Below are 16,536 nucleotides of genomic sequence, written 5' to 3'. Positions count from 1 at the left end.
CATTCACAACTAGAAGCTAAGAGAATATCTTCATCATGTCTGTCCTATAAGAAATCATACAGGGAGTCCTTCATCCATCACGAAGGAGACATAAATGAGTAGAAAATAATTGTAGAAAGTATTAAAACACAAAATTTAGACTAATTATACAAAAAAATCAGAATGCTCTAGTATTGTAAGTAGGGTGTGTAAGCCACTCATATCACTAAAATGAAAAAAAAGAATTGTAGCAATGATTGATATGTTGAGAGAGAGAGAGAGAGAGAGAAAGAGAGAGAGAAATCATTAAATATACAAAATGGAGCATCAGAGATTCAAAATGTGAGGAGAAGTAAAGTTCAAGTGATAATTTTGAAATTATTTATTGATATAGTTTCTCTTTTCTTCCTCCTTTCTTCATTTTGTTTTTTAAAGACAATGTTCCATGTAGCTCAGGCTAGCCTTGAACTTAGTATGTAGGTAAAGATGACCTTGATCCCCTGGATCATCCTATTTCTATCACTTCCAGATTTTAGGATTGCATGCATGCACCATCCTATCTTATTTTGGATTTTTTTTTGTTATTTTGTTTCTTACCTTTATGACTTTAATATTTTATAATTTATATTATAATTTTAATATTTTTATATTAAAAGAAATTAAAGCTTTATGGCAATCAAAGAAAACTTCTATAGCAGAAAAAACAAAAAATAATAACTAAAGAATGAAATATACCATTAAATGAAACCATTTTGCAGCTGACTGTCCCATCAGTCTCACTTTGCTTGATATATAGCCTCAGTAAATGAAATCAGTAGGTGAAAGAAACATCTGATTCCCAATGTTTATTGCAGTAGTTTTGACAGAATCAGGAATTAAAAAAAAATCTAAGTATCAACTAAGCAATGGTAAAAAAGGGTGTACTATATACAAACAATGGAATATGATTTAGCCATTGTAAGAGACTGAAATCTCAGCATTTGCAAAAGCATGGATGGACCTGAATATGGTTGCATTAACTGAAATAGGCCAGGCACAGAAAGACAAGCAAGCATCACACACCTTTATGTGTAACATAAAACAGTCATACAGAAGTTGAAAAGTTAGAGTTATTAGAGATTGATCAGGAACTCTTAGTTACACTTAAACGTAAGAAATTGTGTTACTGGACAGAGGAGACTATACTAACAAATTATGTACAATATATCAAACATGTTTTTTATCAAGAAATAACAAATGTCAAGGAAGATATGTTTGCAATAATTTAAATATTATACAACACATATATGTGCCTAAATGTCACCTGGTAATCAATTATTATGCATATTTTTTGCCATTTTATGTATCAGTTAAAATGCATTCAAAAGGACTAATTTTAACAAACTCACAAACTATCAGTAAGAATTTATGTGATTGTGTTCCTGCATTGCAAAGATTATTTTCATATTTATCAAACTAAAAAAAGCAAATATTGCACAGCCTCCAAAAAAAATCATTTAAAATTTAACCTATAACTTGTGTGGAATTTACACACATTTGTATGGAGAAAACTCCATTATCTTACTTTATATGCATATTAGCTGTGCTCAGTGTCCTGAGTTCTGTTGTATTATTCCTTTGCATAAAAAAATATATTGAATTGTGCAATTTTATATACACAAATGATATAATAGAATATGTAATGTATTGATTACATTTTTATTGATGAGATAAAGTACCTTAACCAAGGCAACTTATATAGCATTTAATTTGAGGTGTATGGTTTCACTGGCTGATAGTCCGTGGCCATAGTAGATAGGAGCATGGCAGTAGTCAATCAGGCACGCAACTAAAACAGTAACTGGAAGCTTTCATCTTGAGATAACCACAAGGCAACAAAAGAGACCGAGAGTCTTTGGAAACCTCAAAGTCTGCACCCAGTGACACACCTCCTCCAAGAAGGTCATACCTCCTATTCTTTCGCAAACAGTTCCACTAACAGGAGATGAAGTATTCAAATATAAGGGCCTATGGGATTATTTAAATTGAAATCTCAATTTCTGTAAACAGTAAGTGATTACATTACTGTAATAAATTAAGATGTTACTCACTCCTTCCCATAGAAAGAAAGATTAAGGCTAGTTTTATGTTAATATCATTAACAACCACTCTATATTTTGATATTCCAACTTACCTCCTTTCTGTACTGTCCTCAAGTTTTATTTTAAATAAGTGGAATTTGAATTAATAACTGTCAAAGAATTATGCTTACTTGAGCTGAGCTCAACCTGCTAGAGTGGGAACAAGGATGCTAACAAATTATGGAAATATTAGTAACTTAACATCACTATTGTATTTGTGATGTTAAGTTACTAATGTCTTGCCTAATAAGATTATTTTTCCAGTTTAGGTTCAATCTCTTCCATTAGCAAAAATAGACATTTTTACCTTTTAGTAAATCTAAATCATTTATAGAGTGTCAATGTCCTTTATCTTGTGAAATCTGAAGCATTTATCTCTGTTGTGTACATTTGTAGTATATAAGTTAAGGCAAGCACACGAGTAATCTACATTTTTTTCTAGATAAAATGTGGTCTAGTTTCCCAACCAGTCTCATGACCATGCTCTCCTAAATGTACGTTTTTTTTTTTTTTTTTTTTGTTTTCTCTCTCATTTCAAGAAGCTTTTCCTTAACTCATTTTAAGAAGTTTGGCAATCTCACCCCTTTCCCCTGTAAAGTATAAAATTTCAAATATTTTCACCACAAAACATAAGTTTAATTTAGATTGATTTAATAGTGTTCCAAATGTAAGTTTGTTTTAAAACATTGCATTGTATCCTATAAATACATAAAATATTATGTGTCCATGAAACTTAAACATTTATAGAGTGTTAATAATGGAAATGCCTGGAAATTGTAGACTTTCTTATTTTAGTCAGGCAAGACTTTCTTTTCAGAAAATTTATAGACAATTGAGGTCACCAATAATCATTTTTTTTCTGATCTACATACCTCTGATAGATGTTTGTATCTTAGAATAACTTGTAAATTCATATGTTCTCATGTAGTAGAACATTGCTTTTCAGCTGTGAGTAGCTCAAATAGCTACTTTCTGGTATTCTCTGTTTATTCAAGACCATTTTCTACCATCAAACAATAAACAGATCACCATAAATTACGTTTACAGTGTTCATAAATCTGTAGGTATACACCATCATGTGTTAAATTTTGCAGTAAAATATTACAAAATAATTATCACTAACATCCCAGAAACAGTTAAAGCAAAATATATAGCTTCAGAATCTCAGAAGGCAAAACAATCATTTGTAAGAAATATTTGATCTATCCTTGGCCTCTTTTTCTCATCTACAAGATCTTGTCTATGCCAAACCTAAGACTTCCTTTATTTATCTATTCTTTCACCCTCCATGGTGTTAGTTTTTCTAAGCTGAATCAGAACATCATTATATTCTTTAACCTATGACTTCAGTATTCTGAGCTGCAGTGAGCAAGACTTCAAGACTGAGTGGACTACCTTTAAGAAAATAATAAACTTTACAAATAAGTCTTTGAAGCATTGAAACTGTATAAATGTTGTTAATAATTCCTCCTTCTGAATATAAGTCTTCAAATCAAATGTCACATCTATACGTCTATGACTGATGAGAGTGGGGGATAACAGAGCATATTGGTCACTGTGTCAGCTTCATCAATTTTACTTCAGCCAAACAATCATTTTGCAGTTCATGATGTGCACAGTCAGATGTAAGGCAATCAATGAAAGAGACCCAGCAAGGATAATTTCAGCTTTAAAATCTCTCAAAACGAGTCTCAGTTCTAATCCCGCTCAGCCCTTTCCTATGCTTACCATTCTAATGTTCTCTTTCAAAATTCAGAGACACTATTGACTTTTCCTCTTCTTCTCACATAATTTCCATTGAGTGTGTCATTCATTCAAAATATACAACAGTCCTGATTTTATTCAGCACCTTAGTGGTCATTACTAGGAATTTCTAGTAACCCACAAAAGGGTTTCATTTCTTTTGTTTCTCAATAGCATTCTAATTTCATTTTAAGTGTAAGTTTTAGCATCTGGATCTTTCACTCTTCCTTTTTTTGCCATGGCTTTCTTGACATCCTTGACTGCCAGCAGAACTCAGCTGTATTCCCTCTCAGTTTGGCAAAGGGTTCCCTGAAACCTACCTTCTATTGTCAGACTGAATTTATATAATTTTATGCACACTGGCATGTACCATCTTTGCTCATTTGTCTTCGGTACTTGCAAAATTTTATTCATATTCTTATTCTATTCTGATTGTTTTTTGTCAATGTGAGACAAACATAGATATATCTGGGAAGAGGGAATCTTAATTGAGAAATTCCTCTATGGATAAGTCTTTGGAATATTTTCTTGATTAATGATTGATGTGGGATGGCACTGCCAATTGTGGGCAATGCTTGCCCTAAACAGGTGGTTCTGAAATGTAGACGAAAGCAGGCTGAACAAATCTAAGAAGCCAGTCAGTAAGTAGTATCCCTCCATGGTTTATGCTTCAATCCCTGTTCTGTCCAGACTTCTCTCAGTGATGGAGAATGACCTGAGAATTATAAGATGAAATAAACCCTTTCCTCTCCAAGTTTCTTTGGGTCATGATAATTTATCACAGCAATATAAATCCTAGCACATACATATTCTTCAGGGTGCACTTTAAATTTTCTCATCAGATTTGACACCATATAGTTTTTCTTTATTTTCCCAGTATCTCTTTGAGGGTAGTATTACAGTTAGCTCATTAGTTTAATATGAATAGAGATGGAGTTCTTTAAAGAAGAAAGAATTATTTATTCATCTTCACAATTGCCATCATCCCAATACTCCCATTTAGAATATTCTGCATGCAGTAGTTAAGAGAAGGCACTTGTTAAAATGATGTAATGGAAAGTCCTTGGTTATGTTTCTTGGCTATGCTTAGCTCCTTAATGCTTATTTGTTAAATGATAGTTTTAATTATCATATTTCACTAAAACTGTACTTTTAAATATTATTAATGACCTTTTTCCTGCCCTACTCTGTTGATCTCCATTACTGGACTCTTTGCTCTTTCTTTTAGATTTTGTAATCTGAGAACTCTTCTTACTACATGATGTTGCAGCTTCAGTTATTATTTCTCTTCCAACAACCTTTCACATCTATGTATCAAGTACTGCCCTCCTTTGAATCCAGATAAAGAGTTCTAACTATGTCTTTCAATGCAAGACATATGCTTTAATTATACACTTTAAAAATCTTTGTTATATACTTTAATGGTGTCGCCTACTGTATATAGTGGCAGTAATCCTCTATTTTGTTTTGTTAAAAATTTACTCTTCAGTCTCTTGGTAATTATGCTTTATTTTTGTGCTGAAAAAGTCATGTAGCCCTTACCATTGATTGCATATTTCCAATTCCCCACAGTTCCATGAACTAGGGCTAAACTTATCAAGATAGTTTATCTCTGACCTTGGTAATTTCTTCAAATAGAGTCACACAACATAGTAATTTTGTTTCTTTAGTCAGTTTCTGTTGGCTCTTGGTATGATGGTGACAACAGTACATGTCTATTAGTGGACATGACAAGGAAAGTAAGAAGACCAAAGCAGGTTTGCCTCACAAACCTCCCTTGTTCTTGAGGTGTCACAACCACTATCATCTTCCTCCTGGAAACCTTTTCCCTCACTTCTGCAAATAGAACAGCAATCTATTCTGTTCTCATCCCAATGCCTAGAAGTCCTTACCAATATCTTCTTTATCCTCTTATGTACTACATTCAGTGAAACTCATATCAGAGCTTCTATGATCTTCAGAAAACTCATAATTCCTATGATTTCCAGGAATTTTCCAAAACATTTGTACATGTCTCCACTTCATTGTTTCAGTGTGAGTACTAGGCATCAGCATTTCTCATCAATGTTACAGTGAAGTTTTCAAGTTAATCTCTCATTGTTTTCTTTTAATCAATTTTCCTTTGAAAAATTTTATCTCATTTAAAAAAATGTTTCAAAGATACCCTAAATATTTATGCAGACTATAGTGTATATCATGAGATACTTTTTCTCTAGTCTTATCCTTACAGACTTTTCCTGTAATTTTTTTCAAACTTACTAAAATTTTCCTCCTACAATGACCTGACATACAATGTTTCATTTTCTTGAAATTTTATTTCTTGAAATCTTATTGTCCTTCTCTATTTATGTGATGCCCATTCATGACTCAGCTTTCCACGTGAATACTGGTTGCTGCTCCATGGCCATTCTCACTGTTCTGCCCCTCTAAAATGGGAATGGGCCTTCGGTTTTCTTTTCAGCTCACCAATATCTATAACCCAGGCAGAATGTGAGTCTCAGTTTCCATTCTCTTCCATCAGCACCATCCATAGCCTGATGCTCAGTACATTTTTTAAGACTCTGCCTCCATGAGATTTCTCAAAGGTGTCATATTTACTGCCATATTCACTGGCATTTACTCCATTCTGATCATTAATTATAATATTAAAGATGTGAATAACATCGTTGGTTCTAATTATTCATGCTTACTTGGTGGTTGCTCATAGAATAGATTAATGATGTCAATTTCATATATAATTCAAATATCATCATAAAGTTAGCACCAACATTCTCTTAGCTATTGTCAAATCTTTATGAGCCATACCTCCACCAAACTGACATAACATACCTTCCTCATTTTTCCTACAATTTCCTGTGCTTGCTGACAGAAGCACATCCTTTCCTTCTGGTGCTATTTCACATATCAGATTTGCATGCCCTTCATTCATCACCAAACTTTATTTATTTGTCTTTAGTAGGAAGCAATGTAATTTAGTGGTTAAAAGTGACTTTTTTGGAGGTGTATTAGGAGGTTTGAAACATGTCCATGTAGTTAAATTGTTTTCTGTTTCCTCCTTAGCTAGATGCATAAGTGCATAACTTGTATAATAACTTAAAATATTAAATAAAAGTTTAGGTATCAGTCTCTTAGATGAGCCTCAGTGCCAAATGCTTAACATTTTTGTATATTTTTGCACCATCAATCTGGATTGAGAATCCAGCATGTTATCTATCTTCAAGTTCTCAACAACTTGAATACCTCCAGTTGTCACATTTATTTTTCTGGGGAATTATGATGTCCTGCATGTATTAAAGCTTTATTTTTGTTTTTTGTTTGGTTGTTGTTTGGTTTTGGTTTTCTGAGACAGGATTTCTCTATATAGCCTTGGCTGTCTTAGAACTACCTCTGTAGACCAGGCTGGCCTCAAATTTGCAAAAATTGGACTGCCTCTACCTCCTGAGTACTGGAATTAAAGGTGTGTGCAATAAAAATTGAATGTAAGCCATAACAGAAACCTTATACATAAGTATATCTCCTGGCAAGGAGGATAGAGAAATGTTAAATTATTTTCAATAGTAGAGTTTCATTGACTTAATATATAAAAATACTGTTTTATACTATAAATTATTTTTTAATTTTGGAAAACAGAATGTATTTTGCATTAAAAGTCATATTTTTATCTTTAAGATAAAAGAATTCTTCTGGTTCAATTTCCATTTTGTAAATCTTGGTTGTGGGCCCTGTACAAGCCAGAGCTCTCTCAGTTGTCCTTCCTCAATAGTAGGAAAAATAAACTCTGACTTTATCATTTTGTGTGTGTGTGTGTGTGTGTACGCGCGCCTGTGTGTGCTCACAAGTGAATAGAGATAGTAGCTTGAGAAACAACTGACTCTTAAACAAGTCCTGCATTAGAGAAAAACACATTCCAAACAGTCAGAAAACGACATATGACATTAGAGTTTGCAAAAGTAACAGAAGATACTGGTTAAATAATTATAATTCATACAATAAATTTTAAAGGGATAATCTACATCCCTTTCCATATTCAGTCTTTGGAACCTAGTGGTCATGACATACTTTCAATATATCTCAATCCAGGTTATCCACCTTTAAAGAGCTTAACAATCATATGGGACAAGTGGCTATGATATTCAACTATATACTTCTATGCCATCTAATTGAAATAATGACCAAATTTCAAGATAAAATGAACAAACTTCCTTCCTAATTCCCTATCACCACAGTAGTATATTTCTAAATTCACTAATTTTAGGTGTTTGAGAAAGAGATGCAAATGCGATTTGTTGTGTAGCTACCAAATTTCCTAATGACCAATGATATATTTTCCAAAATGCCTTTAAGACATAGGAAATACTCTCTTGTCTTGCTACAACTGATCTCTCTCTCTCTCTCTCTCTCTCTCTCTCTCTCTCTCTCTCTCCCTCCCTCCCTCCCTCCCTCCCTCCGTTTCTCTCTCCCTCCCTCCCTCCCTCCCTCATTCACTCTTTTTCTTTTTCTGTGTGTGTGTGTGTATCTGTGTTTGTGTTCACATATGCATATCTGTGCATGTGGAAGTTAGAAGTTGATGTTGGTTGTCTTTATTTATTGTTCTTATTGTTTTGAAACAGAATCTCTCAGTAAACCCCAGTTTGTCAATTACATTAGAATAACATTAAGGATCTGCTGTCTCTGCCTCTATAGAATGATAAAAACACACACTCGATTGTGCTCTTCTTTCACATGCATGTTGAGGCATGGAGACAAGGAGACAAATCCTCATGTTTGTGCAGCAAGTACCATAACCATTGAGTCATCACTCCCTCACTCCCCTTTTATCAACCTACATGTCTTTCTTCTAGAACAGAAAGACTCTTCTAGAAATCTGTCATCGAAATCAACAAAGTTATATTCCTTTCTCCAAAGTAACTATTCCTTTGAGAAATATTTCAATTGTAATTGGTAAAAAAAGGTGATGAATAAACCTCTTGTCTCATAAATATATTTTAATGTCTTACCTCCACAGTAGAAAATGAAGCCCACCCAGTCATTAAAAAGTACACAACTATTGCCATGATCAAAAATAAACTCTACCCATGTCTTAACACAGCACTTTAAAAAAGTATTTACCTTTTAAGATAATTTTCTAATTTTTAAGACCATAGGAAATAAAACACAGTATTTTCCTAAGCACCTAGCATAAATCATGTAGTAAACTTATTAATTTTCATTGCTTCATATTTGAATTAAAAAGAGAGTACACAGCAAATATTAATCTCAATAGAACCCTAACATTTCCATTCCAATGTCTTTGAGTTTTCTCACCTTGACAAATCATCTTTTGCATCTGTCTTTAAAGCCTTTCTAAAAAACTATTCATTTACTAACTAAACTGATCAGTAGTTCTAGTGGATTTCACAATAGTAGTTAACCACTAAAAATGAGTTTCTATTTTCTACTTGGTTTAGAATGACACCATTGACGGCATGCCAAAATTTCTGTAGAATGTTGTTTCTGTGGAACTTCCAAATATCTGAAAACCCCTAAAATCTGTTGAAATCTGTATTATATTACATCATAGCTTAGTTGTGCCAGCAATTTTGGATCATTTCCTTTTGGTATTGGGCAAGACCCAGAATCTCAATTGTCACTTAGAGACTATTTAAGGATATTCTCTATATTGAGACAACTGCAGAAATAGTGTCAGACTATAAGAATTACATGATTTGGACTTCTTTAGACCAGTAGTTAGTCACTTTTGCTAATTTTCTGAGCTTCAAGTTATTTATCTATAATATTATAGATTTTAAAATATTTTATTACTGATTTGGTCTCTATCCATGTTATAATGTGTGACTTAATAATAGTTACTATCCATCAGAAAATAAAGCAATTTAATATAGTCTGTGTAGCTCATTCTAGAATCCTATCCTTTGACTCCTTGGTAGTAACTGCTATCTTTGACAGGATTTAAAGTAACAGCTTTCATGATGGCATAGAAAGCATTTTCAAATTTCCCTTCAGAGCAGAAATCCAAGTGTTTTTATGTCAACTGTTCTTTCTCTCTTCATTGGCCTACTTCCTTTCCTAGTGGTGGATACTTACTATTTTTCCACTACATGGCTACTTCCTTTTTCCCTTCAGTTAACTTTATATTTGTTAATTTATATTCTTGTTTTCCATCATGTACTTTTGATATGTCAACACTGACCACCACATCTCAGTCCTCTTTTACAAAGAAAGCCTCTCCTCTGGACTTCTCTCATACCATGTTTTTGAGGTTATTATGCTTTCCTGATCACGTTTCAGTATTTCTGTTCTTACCCCTCATCATTATCAAGCTCTAATAATGAAGGGCTTTATTTTGGTCATCTCTACTAATCTCGTAGCTTTGACACCTCACATTCACAGATTATTTCTATATTATCACAACTATCTCTTCTGACGTTTATAATTAATTAACAGTCTTCATGTTCTCCCATATTGAAATTTCACAGGCACCTCTACCAAACAAGTAGATTTTTCATCTTTCTTAATGCACACACACAGAGCGGGGGGAGGGATGGAGGAGGGAGGGAGGGTTTTTCTAACAGTCTACATTTCAAAGACAACATGGTAAACCTATGGAATTAAATATTGATCTCAAAGACTAGGGTTCATCCTTTATGAATGCATTTATGAAATCTGATGCAGAATCACAAAATCCAGCTACTTTATATTTACATACCTGTGATTTTTGTATTTTTCTTACTTACACAGTTAATCTCAGTATCCAATATAGCATCTATACTGGGAGCCTTCTTGTTAGACTCCAGTGTTTCCTTAACTGCAGTGCAAATACAATTTTGCTCACTTTCCTCTTTAAAGCTTCTATTGTTCTTGGAAAAATTAGAGCAAAATCAGATTAGGTATGATGATGAATGTCTGTGATTGCTTGAATGAGCATGTTCACCATAGGCTTATATGTTTGAATGTTTGGGAAATAGGAGGTATGGACTTGGAGTAGATTTGGCTATGTTGAGGGCATGTGTCACTTGGGGTGGACTCTGAGGTTTTAAAAATCCACATCATGCTGAGTCTCTTGCTCTCTGCTTGCTACTGTCTGATCAGGATGTAAACTTTCAGCTACTACACCAGAATCATGCTTACCTGTTTTCTGCTATTAGATGCTTTCTCTTTATAAGATTTGCCTTCATAGCAATAGTAACTACAAAATAGTAACTAGGAAAAAAAAGTCAGTACCAGGGACTAAGTAAGGTTTCACTGTGGTGGCCTGTTCATGCTGTTTGGAAGACTTTGGGACTTTGAATTAGAAAAGTGGTTGAACTCTTTAAAATGGGACTTAAAGGTTCAAGCAAGTAGGACCACAGAAGATAGTAGTACTGAAGACAACATGGACTATAGGACCTCAGCTCAAGAGATTTCAGAAAGGAAGAACATTATCTGGGCTAGAGAAAATTCCAGTAATATTTTGGCAAAGAATTGGAGGACTTTTGGCCCTGTACAAGAACAGTCTGTTGGAGGTAAACTTGAAGAGTTTTGAACTAATGTCACTGGTGCAAGAGATTTTCAAGATAGCCCAGAATTAACTGGGCCAATTATTGTTAGTGATCAGACTTATGAAGATCTACAAGGAAGTGAACTAGCCAATAAGAACAACCCTCCATGGCCTCTGTGTCAGTTTAGCCCTATCAGAGACTTTTATGTAGCTCACATTCTCATTTTCAAATGTGACTGGCTATTTACTGGTACTAGAAAATCTGAAAAGGTAGTTGTGTTTATCTTCTAGCGAATGTGATTATTATTCAAGGAACTACACCATGTATCAAGAGAAACATAAGTCTATGTCACCTAGACATATAAGTATATTATCACTCAGAATATGTTCTAATTCTGAGTGATAATGAGATGATGAAATAAAATGGTGTACTAGCCATTATCTTATGAAATGTTCTTACATATAAATAGTGTTCATTGTTAAGTGGAATCTGTTGGAGTTTCCATCTAGTCTGTGACTGATTCAAAGGAGTAATTTGCCTTGAAATCTTTGTTTAGTAAAAATGGGAAATGGAGATATTCACTTTTTAACATGACATGAACAAAATCAAATCTATTAGTTTGATGGTTTGACTAAAATAGTTGAGTTAATTGTATTTTTGAGCAGGTTTGCAATTTTCTTTTTTTTCTTTTTTCCCTTTATTTATTTACTTACTTATTTATTTATTAAAGATTTCTGCCTCCTCCCCGCCACCGCCTCCCATTTCCTCCCCCCCCATCAAGTCCCCCTCCCTTGTCAGCCCAAAGAGCAATCAGGGTTCCCTGCCCTGTGGGAAGTCCAAGAACCACCCACCTCCATCCAGGTCTAGTAAGGTGAGCATCCAAACTGCCTAGGCTCCCCCAAAGCCAGTACGTACAGTAGGATCAAAAACCCATTGCCATTGTTCTTGAGTTCTCAGTAGTCTGTAATAATGATATTAATATTTTGAATTCAAACTTTATACACTAATCAAAACACAGACTTATTTAGGTTCTACATTCTGACAGGTTAATTATTGTGGGTTGCTTTCATATTTATAAAAATACAGACTTTTAATTTATAAATTCCCAGAGAAATTAATGATTTTTATATTGAGCTCCCCTCTATCTTCCTAGAGTCTCTTTGTGATATAAGAATTGCTATTATGATGATTATTATGAGAAACATGAGAAATCTATTGCTTCAGCCTGGCACACATCATGTCATGGTCTTGCCACTATCAATTTTCCTATTTTTATCTTCTTTTCACACACCTAAACCTTATAAAAAGCCAGTGAGTTTTTACATCATATTCCATCCTAGTTAATTGCCTCAATCCATGTTGTCCCAGGGGTTCCCAGTTCTTACACCTACCTTTGCAATCTGGGTATCCAGGAATAGTTGTTATATTTACTTCATGCTTATGATATGCACTTTTCTAAAAGATTGCTCATTATTAATTGATTTATGTGCCAATCCTCTTTTTTTTTTTTTTTTTGCTTGAGGAAACTTGTTAGTCACCCAACTACATAATGGTAGTTCTGGGATTTGCATCTAGTTAGTTTGCCTTAAGACCTTACCTCATGAGTATGTCATACTTTGACATACTGAAATCAGATGAGCTCCAGGAAACCTTAAATGTCATTAGTACTTCCATGAGTATTTCACTGTCCTTGCCAACTTTTCTCTTCCTTTTTTTACCCCATCTGTCTTTAGGGTACCTTAGTTGCTTCTTACTTCTGCCAGTGCTAGTGATATACCCATTTTATTTCCTTCGTTGGGTGACACCTTTTGAAGACTGTATTCTCACTCCTGTTTATTTTTATCTTCCTGGAAGTAATAAAGTGCTTTTCAAAAAAACTGAGCTCTCTATAATATTGGTTATATTGATTTACCAGAGAAGGAATGAAAAGATAGTCCAAAATATATCACAAAAGAATTTGAAACCATTTCAATAATATGCCTATCAAATTTATAACTTGAAAACCATGATAATTCCTACTGGGAATTTATTTCTTTACACATTTATGTTTTTGCCTTTTTTGAACTTAAAAAAACTGAGTAACTGAACATTTTAGTTTCAAAATAATTTACTCAGTTGATTTTTTAATAAAAATTTATTTTTACTGAACTATATTATAGTATTCAAAACTGTTCTTCCAGAATTTTTGGTGAATTGTGCTTACTGTAAAAAATTAAAGTATAATTAATTGTTCATAGTAATTACTCTATCAATATAAATGACTTGTTTTCTTCTCTCTGAGCCAATTCAAAAGTTTTATTTCATATGACATATATTAGCTCATTCATATAATATCCTGTTTTGGAGAGAGTAAATGTTCACTATGTTTTTAAAATAACAAGCTAACAGTTACCTAAAAGATATTAAAGATAAAATAATTCTAATATATTATTTAAAGAAAGTTTACTTCAATTCACTCAATTTCTCATGTTTAAGGAATGGGAAGGCTCTTGTATATATGAAACTTTTCTTTCCTGAGTCATCATTGCACTTTATTTTGACAGTTGTCCAGTAAAAATTTTAATAATTACAACAAACACAACTCTCAAATATTTATAGCAATACATTAGATGTGAAATTTAAGATGTGCCTCTTATTCTTTCAAACTCAAACTTATTATCTACATTAGCAACATCCCCACTATAAAGAACAAGGTAGTTAATGGCGGTTAATACAAATTTATGGAATTAAGGAAAAGGATTCTTTGAAGAATTCAATTCTAGAATTCATTTTAAAATTTTTTAAGTTCTGTAATTTATAAACATGTATCTCTCCTGGAGGTGGAGTATAAAATCTAATTTTGCAGTACTCAGAGGGCCAGAGCATCTTTTATGAATGACTTTTGAATGGATTTTCTTAAATTCCTTAATGGTCTTTCTCTTAGTAATTCATTGTTGAAATTATTATTGTTCAATACAGTATGGATTGTTGACAACAGAATTGCCTCCTAGTGAAATATGCAGAAAATACAATTGAGCTAGAGACATAGATGGGAATGGTAGATCTGAGGAGCGAGAAGGAGGAAAGGAGGGGGGATGGGACATACACACACACACTCACACACAGACACACATGACAGAGAAAGACAGACAGACAGGGGGCATGCACAAGCATGGACAAAAAGAGGTGGCTTTTTTCATGATCAGGTAGTTACTTTATTAATTATTGGTGGCAGCAAAGGATCTGCTTCCTTATAATTTATTCTATGAGACCAAAGAAGATGCTTTTACGTATGCCCTGACTTGAAAATGACATTATTTTCTGAACAGGTAGTCACTTTTTAAAGTAAATTACTCTACAATTAGAATGACATTACATTCCTTACCTTTGAATAACTGATGGCCTAGAACAACAGACTATTCAGAGGTGAATATCAGAAAGGTAGCAAAGCAAATTCAAAGTAGAGCTTTCTGGAATGATGCTCACCCCTTCTCAGATCTTCTAAAGTCTCAACTGACTTTTTCCTTTGGTCATAACACTGATGCATCAGTGCACCTTGATTATACTACCCACAGGTAAACAGGTAAGTACCCTGCTTGCTCTTGGTACAATAAAATGATGCAATATTTTCAGTAAAAGATATAAACGATAAGTGAGTTTGCCCTTAGCATGTGTGACCTTTTAATGATTAACACTGGTCGGTCTTTTGCAGAACGAACCAGTGGAGACTGACCCTCTACTCAGGTTTAAAACCAGCCATTCAATTGGGTCTTAAGCCCGAGTAAGAGGAAATAAGCTTCCCCAATGCATAGAAATGACTATATAAATCTGTCGAGCTTGTCAATGACAACCTACAGGCAGAGGAGAATTATAATTTTGATTCCCAAGGAGACAGTGACTAAGGCACGCACGCTAACCATCCCAAAAAGAGGTAAAGAGAGAGTGAAATGGCTCAACGTACACACACCCCGCTCCATACCGGGGACGAGTCTCCAAGCTGCGGTGTCTGCTCTCGGAGGGCCAGGCTGAAGCTGACTGCCCCCACGGCAACGCTGGACACTCCCAGCCCTATCTCCAGCACAGAGAGCACTAAGAGGCTCCCAATGATCTGGCTGCTGGTGCACATCCTCCTTGGGTCATCATTCCTTCCAGCTCAGAGAAAGAAGCCAATCATCCAATTTCTTTCTTCCAAAGTCCTCCTTAGCCCCTTCCACCCCCTACCACAGTCCAAATCTTCAAACTTTTCTCTCTTCACCACCAAAATCACAAGGTCTGGATTTCCAGAGCCAGAAAACCGTTTTTGCGGCCAGGCCAGAAAGAGCTGCTCCAACCCCTGGTACGTTCAAACAGCAACCGCCGGCGATCGGTGGGAGTCCAGAAGCCAACACCGGAAACTGGGCTCTGGGGAGCCGAATGTGAACCCAGGCTGCTCTCAAGGCGCTGTCCAGAGTTCTGCTGTGTCTAGGTTCTCGCCTCCCAGGAGCTCCCGGCACCTCTCAGGCTTCCTTCTGTTTCCCAGCGGAGGAAGCGAGCTTAGCTTCCTAAACTCACAATCCTTCTCCGCCAGTCCTCTCGCCTCCTCTTCTTTGTTTTCCTGGCAGTGCAAAGTGCTTCTGTGAATTCCTAGGTCTCCAGGCAGAGCAGGTGGATGATACTCAGCACCACATTTCTAGCATTTGTTTGTGGCTAGATAAAGCAACCGTGACTGATTGTCTTTTTTTCCCCCTCCGTCGTTGTCCTCTTTCTTAATCTGATTCTCTCTCATCGCTATGACCTCATTGGGGCTTAGGCGACTAATGGAGGAAGAAAAATCCTAATGTATTTGTGGGTCTTGGAACAATACTCTTGCTGTCCTCTTGTTCGCTCCGCCCCTGAACCCAAACTCAGGGTCCCAAACTCTATACGTTTGCATCTCCCCTACTCCGTTTCTCCTGGTCTTCTACCCGGTCAGAAGGGGTGGCTATGCCTAATGCCTGCATCAATGTGGGCTCATTCTATGCAAAACTTTCTTCCACGTGTATTTGCCTATGCTTGGGTAACATATAGCAAAGGAAAGCTAAGTGTACCAGAATGGCGAGAAAACAGACTGCTGTTTACACAAAAATCCCAGGGGACCCTTATTTAAAAAATCCCATGTCCTAGTGAGCCCAGGCTGAATCTTGTTCATTAAAAGAGAGAATCCGCTCTCTGCCATCACTTCCTGGCACCTTTCTGTACTAGGTGGGGAAGGAGCAGTC

At 35.1% G+C, this 16,536-nt stretch overlaps 1 protein-coding gene across 7 annotated transcripts in view; it reads right to left on the bottom strand.

Moving 5' to 3' along the window:
- Tmem196 (transmembrane protein 196) overlaps window positions 1-16,210 on the bottom strand; it is a 140,849-nt gene extending 124,639 nt beyond the window's left edge. For 4 of the 7 annotated variants that reach the window (XM_013346958.2, XM_026781708.1, XM_026781713.1 and 1 more), the window contains exon 1: window positions 15,261-16,210. In XM_013346958.2, coding sequence (XP_013202412.2) covers window positions 15,261-15,425 — 165 coding nt within the window. In that variant the 5' untranslated portion in view covers window positions 15,426-16,210. The remainder of the gene's footprint in view (window positions 1-15,260) is intronic. The other 3 variants (XM_026781701.1, XM_026781717.1, XM_026781698.1) reach the window with 2 other exon arrangements.
- Between the last annotated feature and the right edge of the window lie 326 nt (window positions 16,211-16,536).

Source organism: Microtus ochrogaster, chromosome 1 (genome assembly GCF_000317375.1).
Source record: "Microtus ochrogaster isolate Prairie Vole_2 chromosome 1, MicOch1.0, whole genome shotgun sequence".
NCBI classification, from domain to species: Eukaryota; Metazoa; Chordata; class Mammalia; order Rodentia; family Cricetidae; genus Microtus; species Microtus ochrogaster.
Note: the sequence above shows the minus strand (reverse complement) of the source record. Positions and strands in the feature narration are given on the sequence as shown.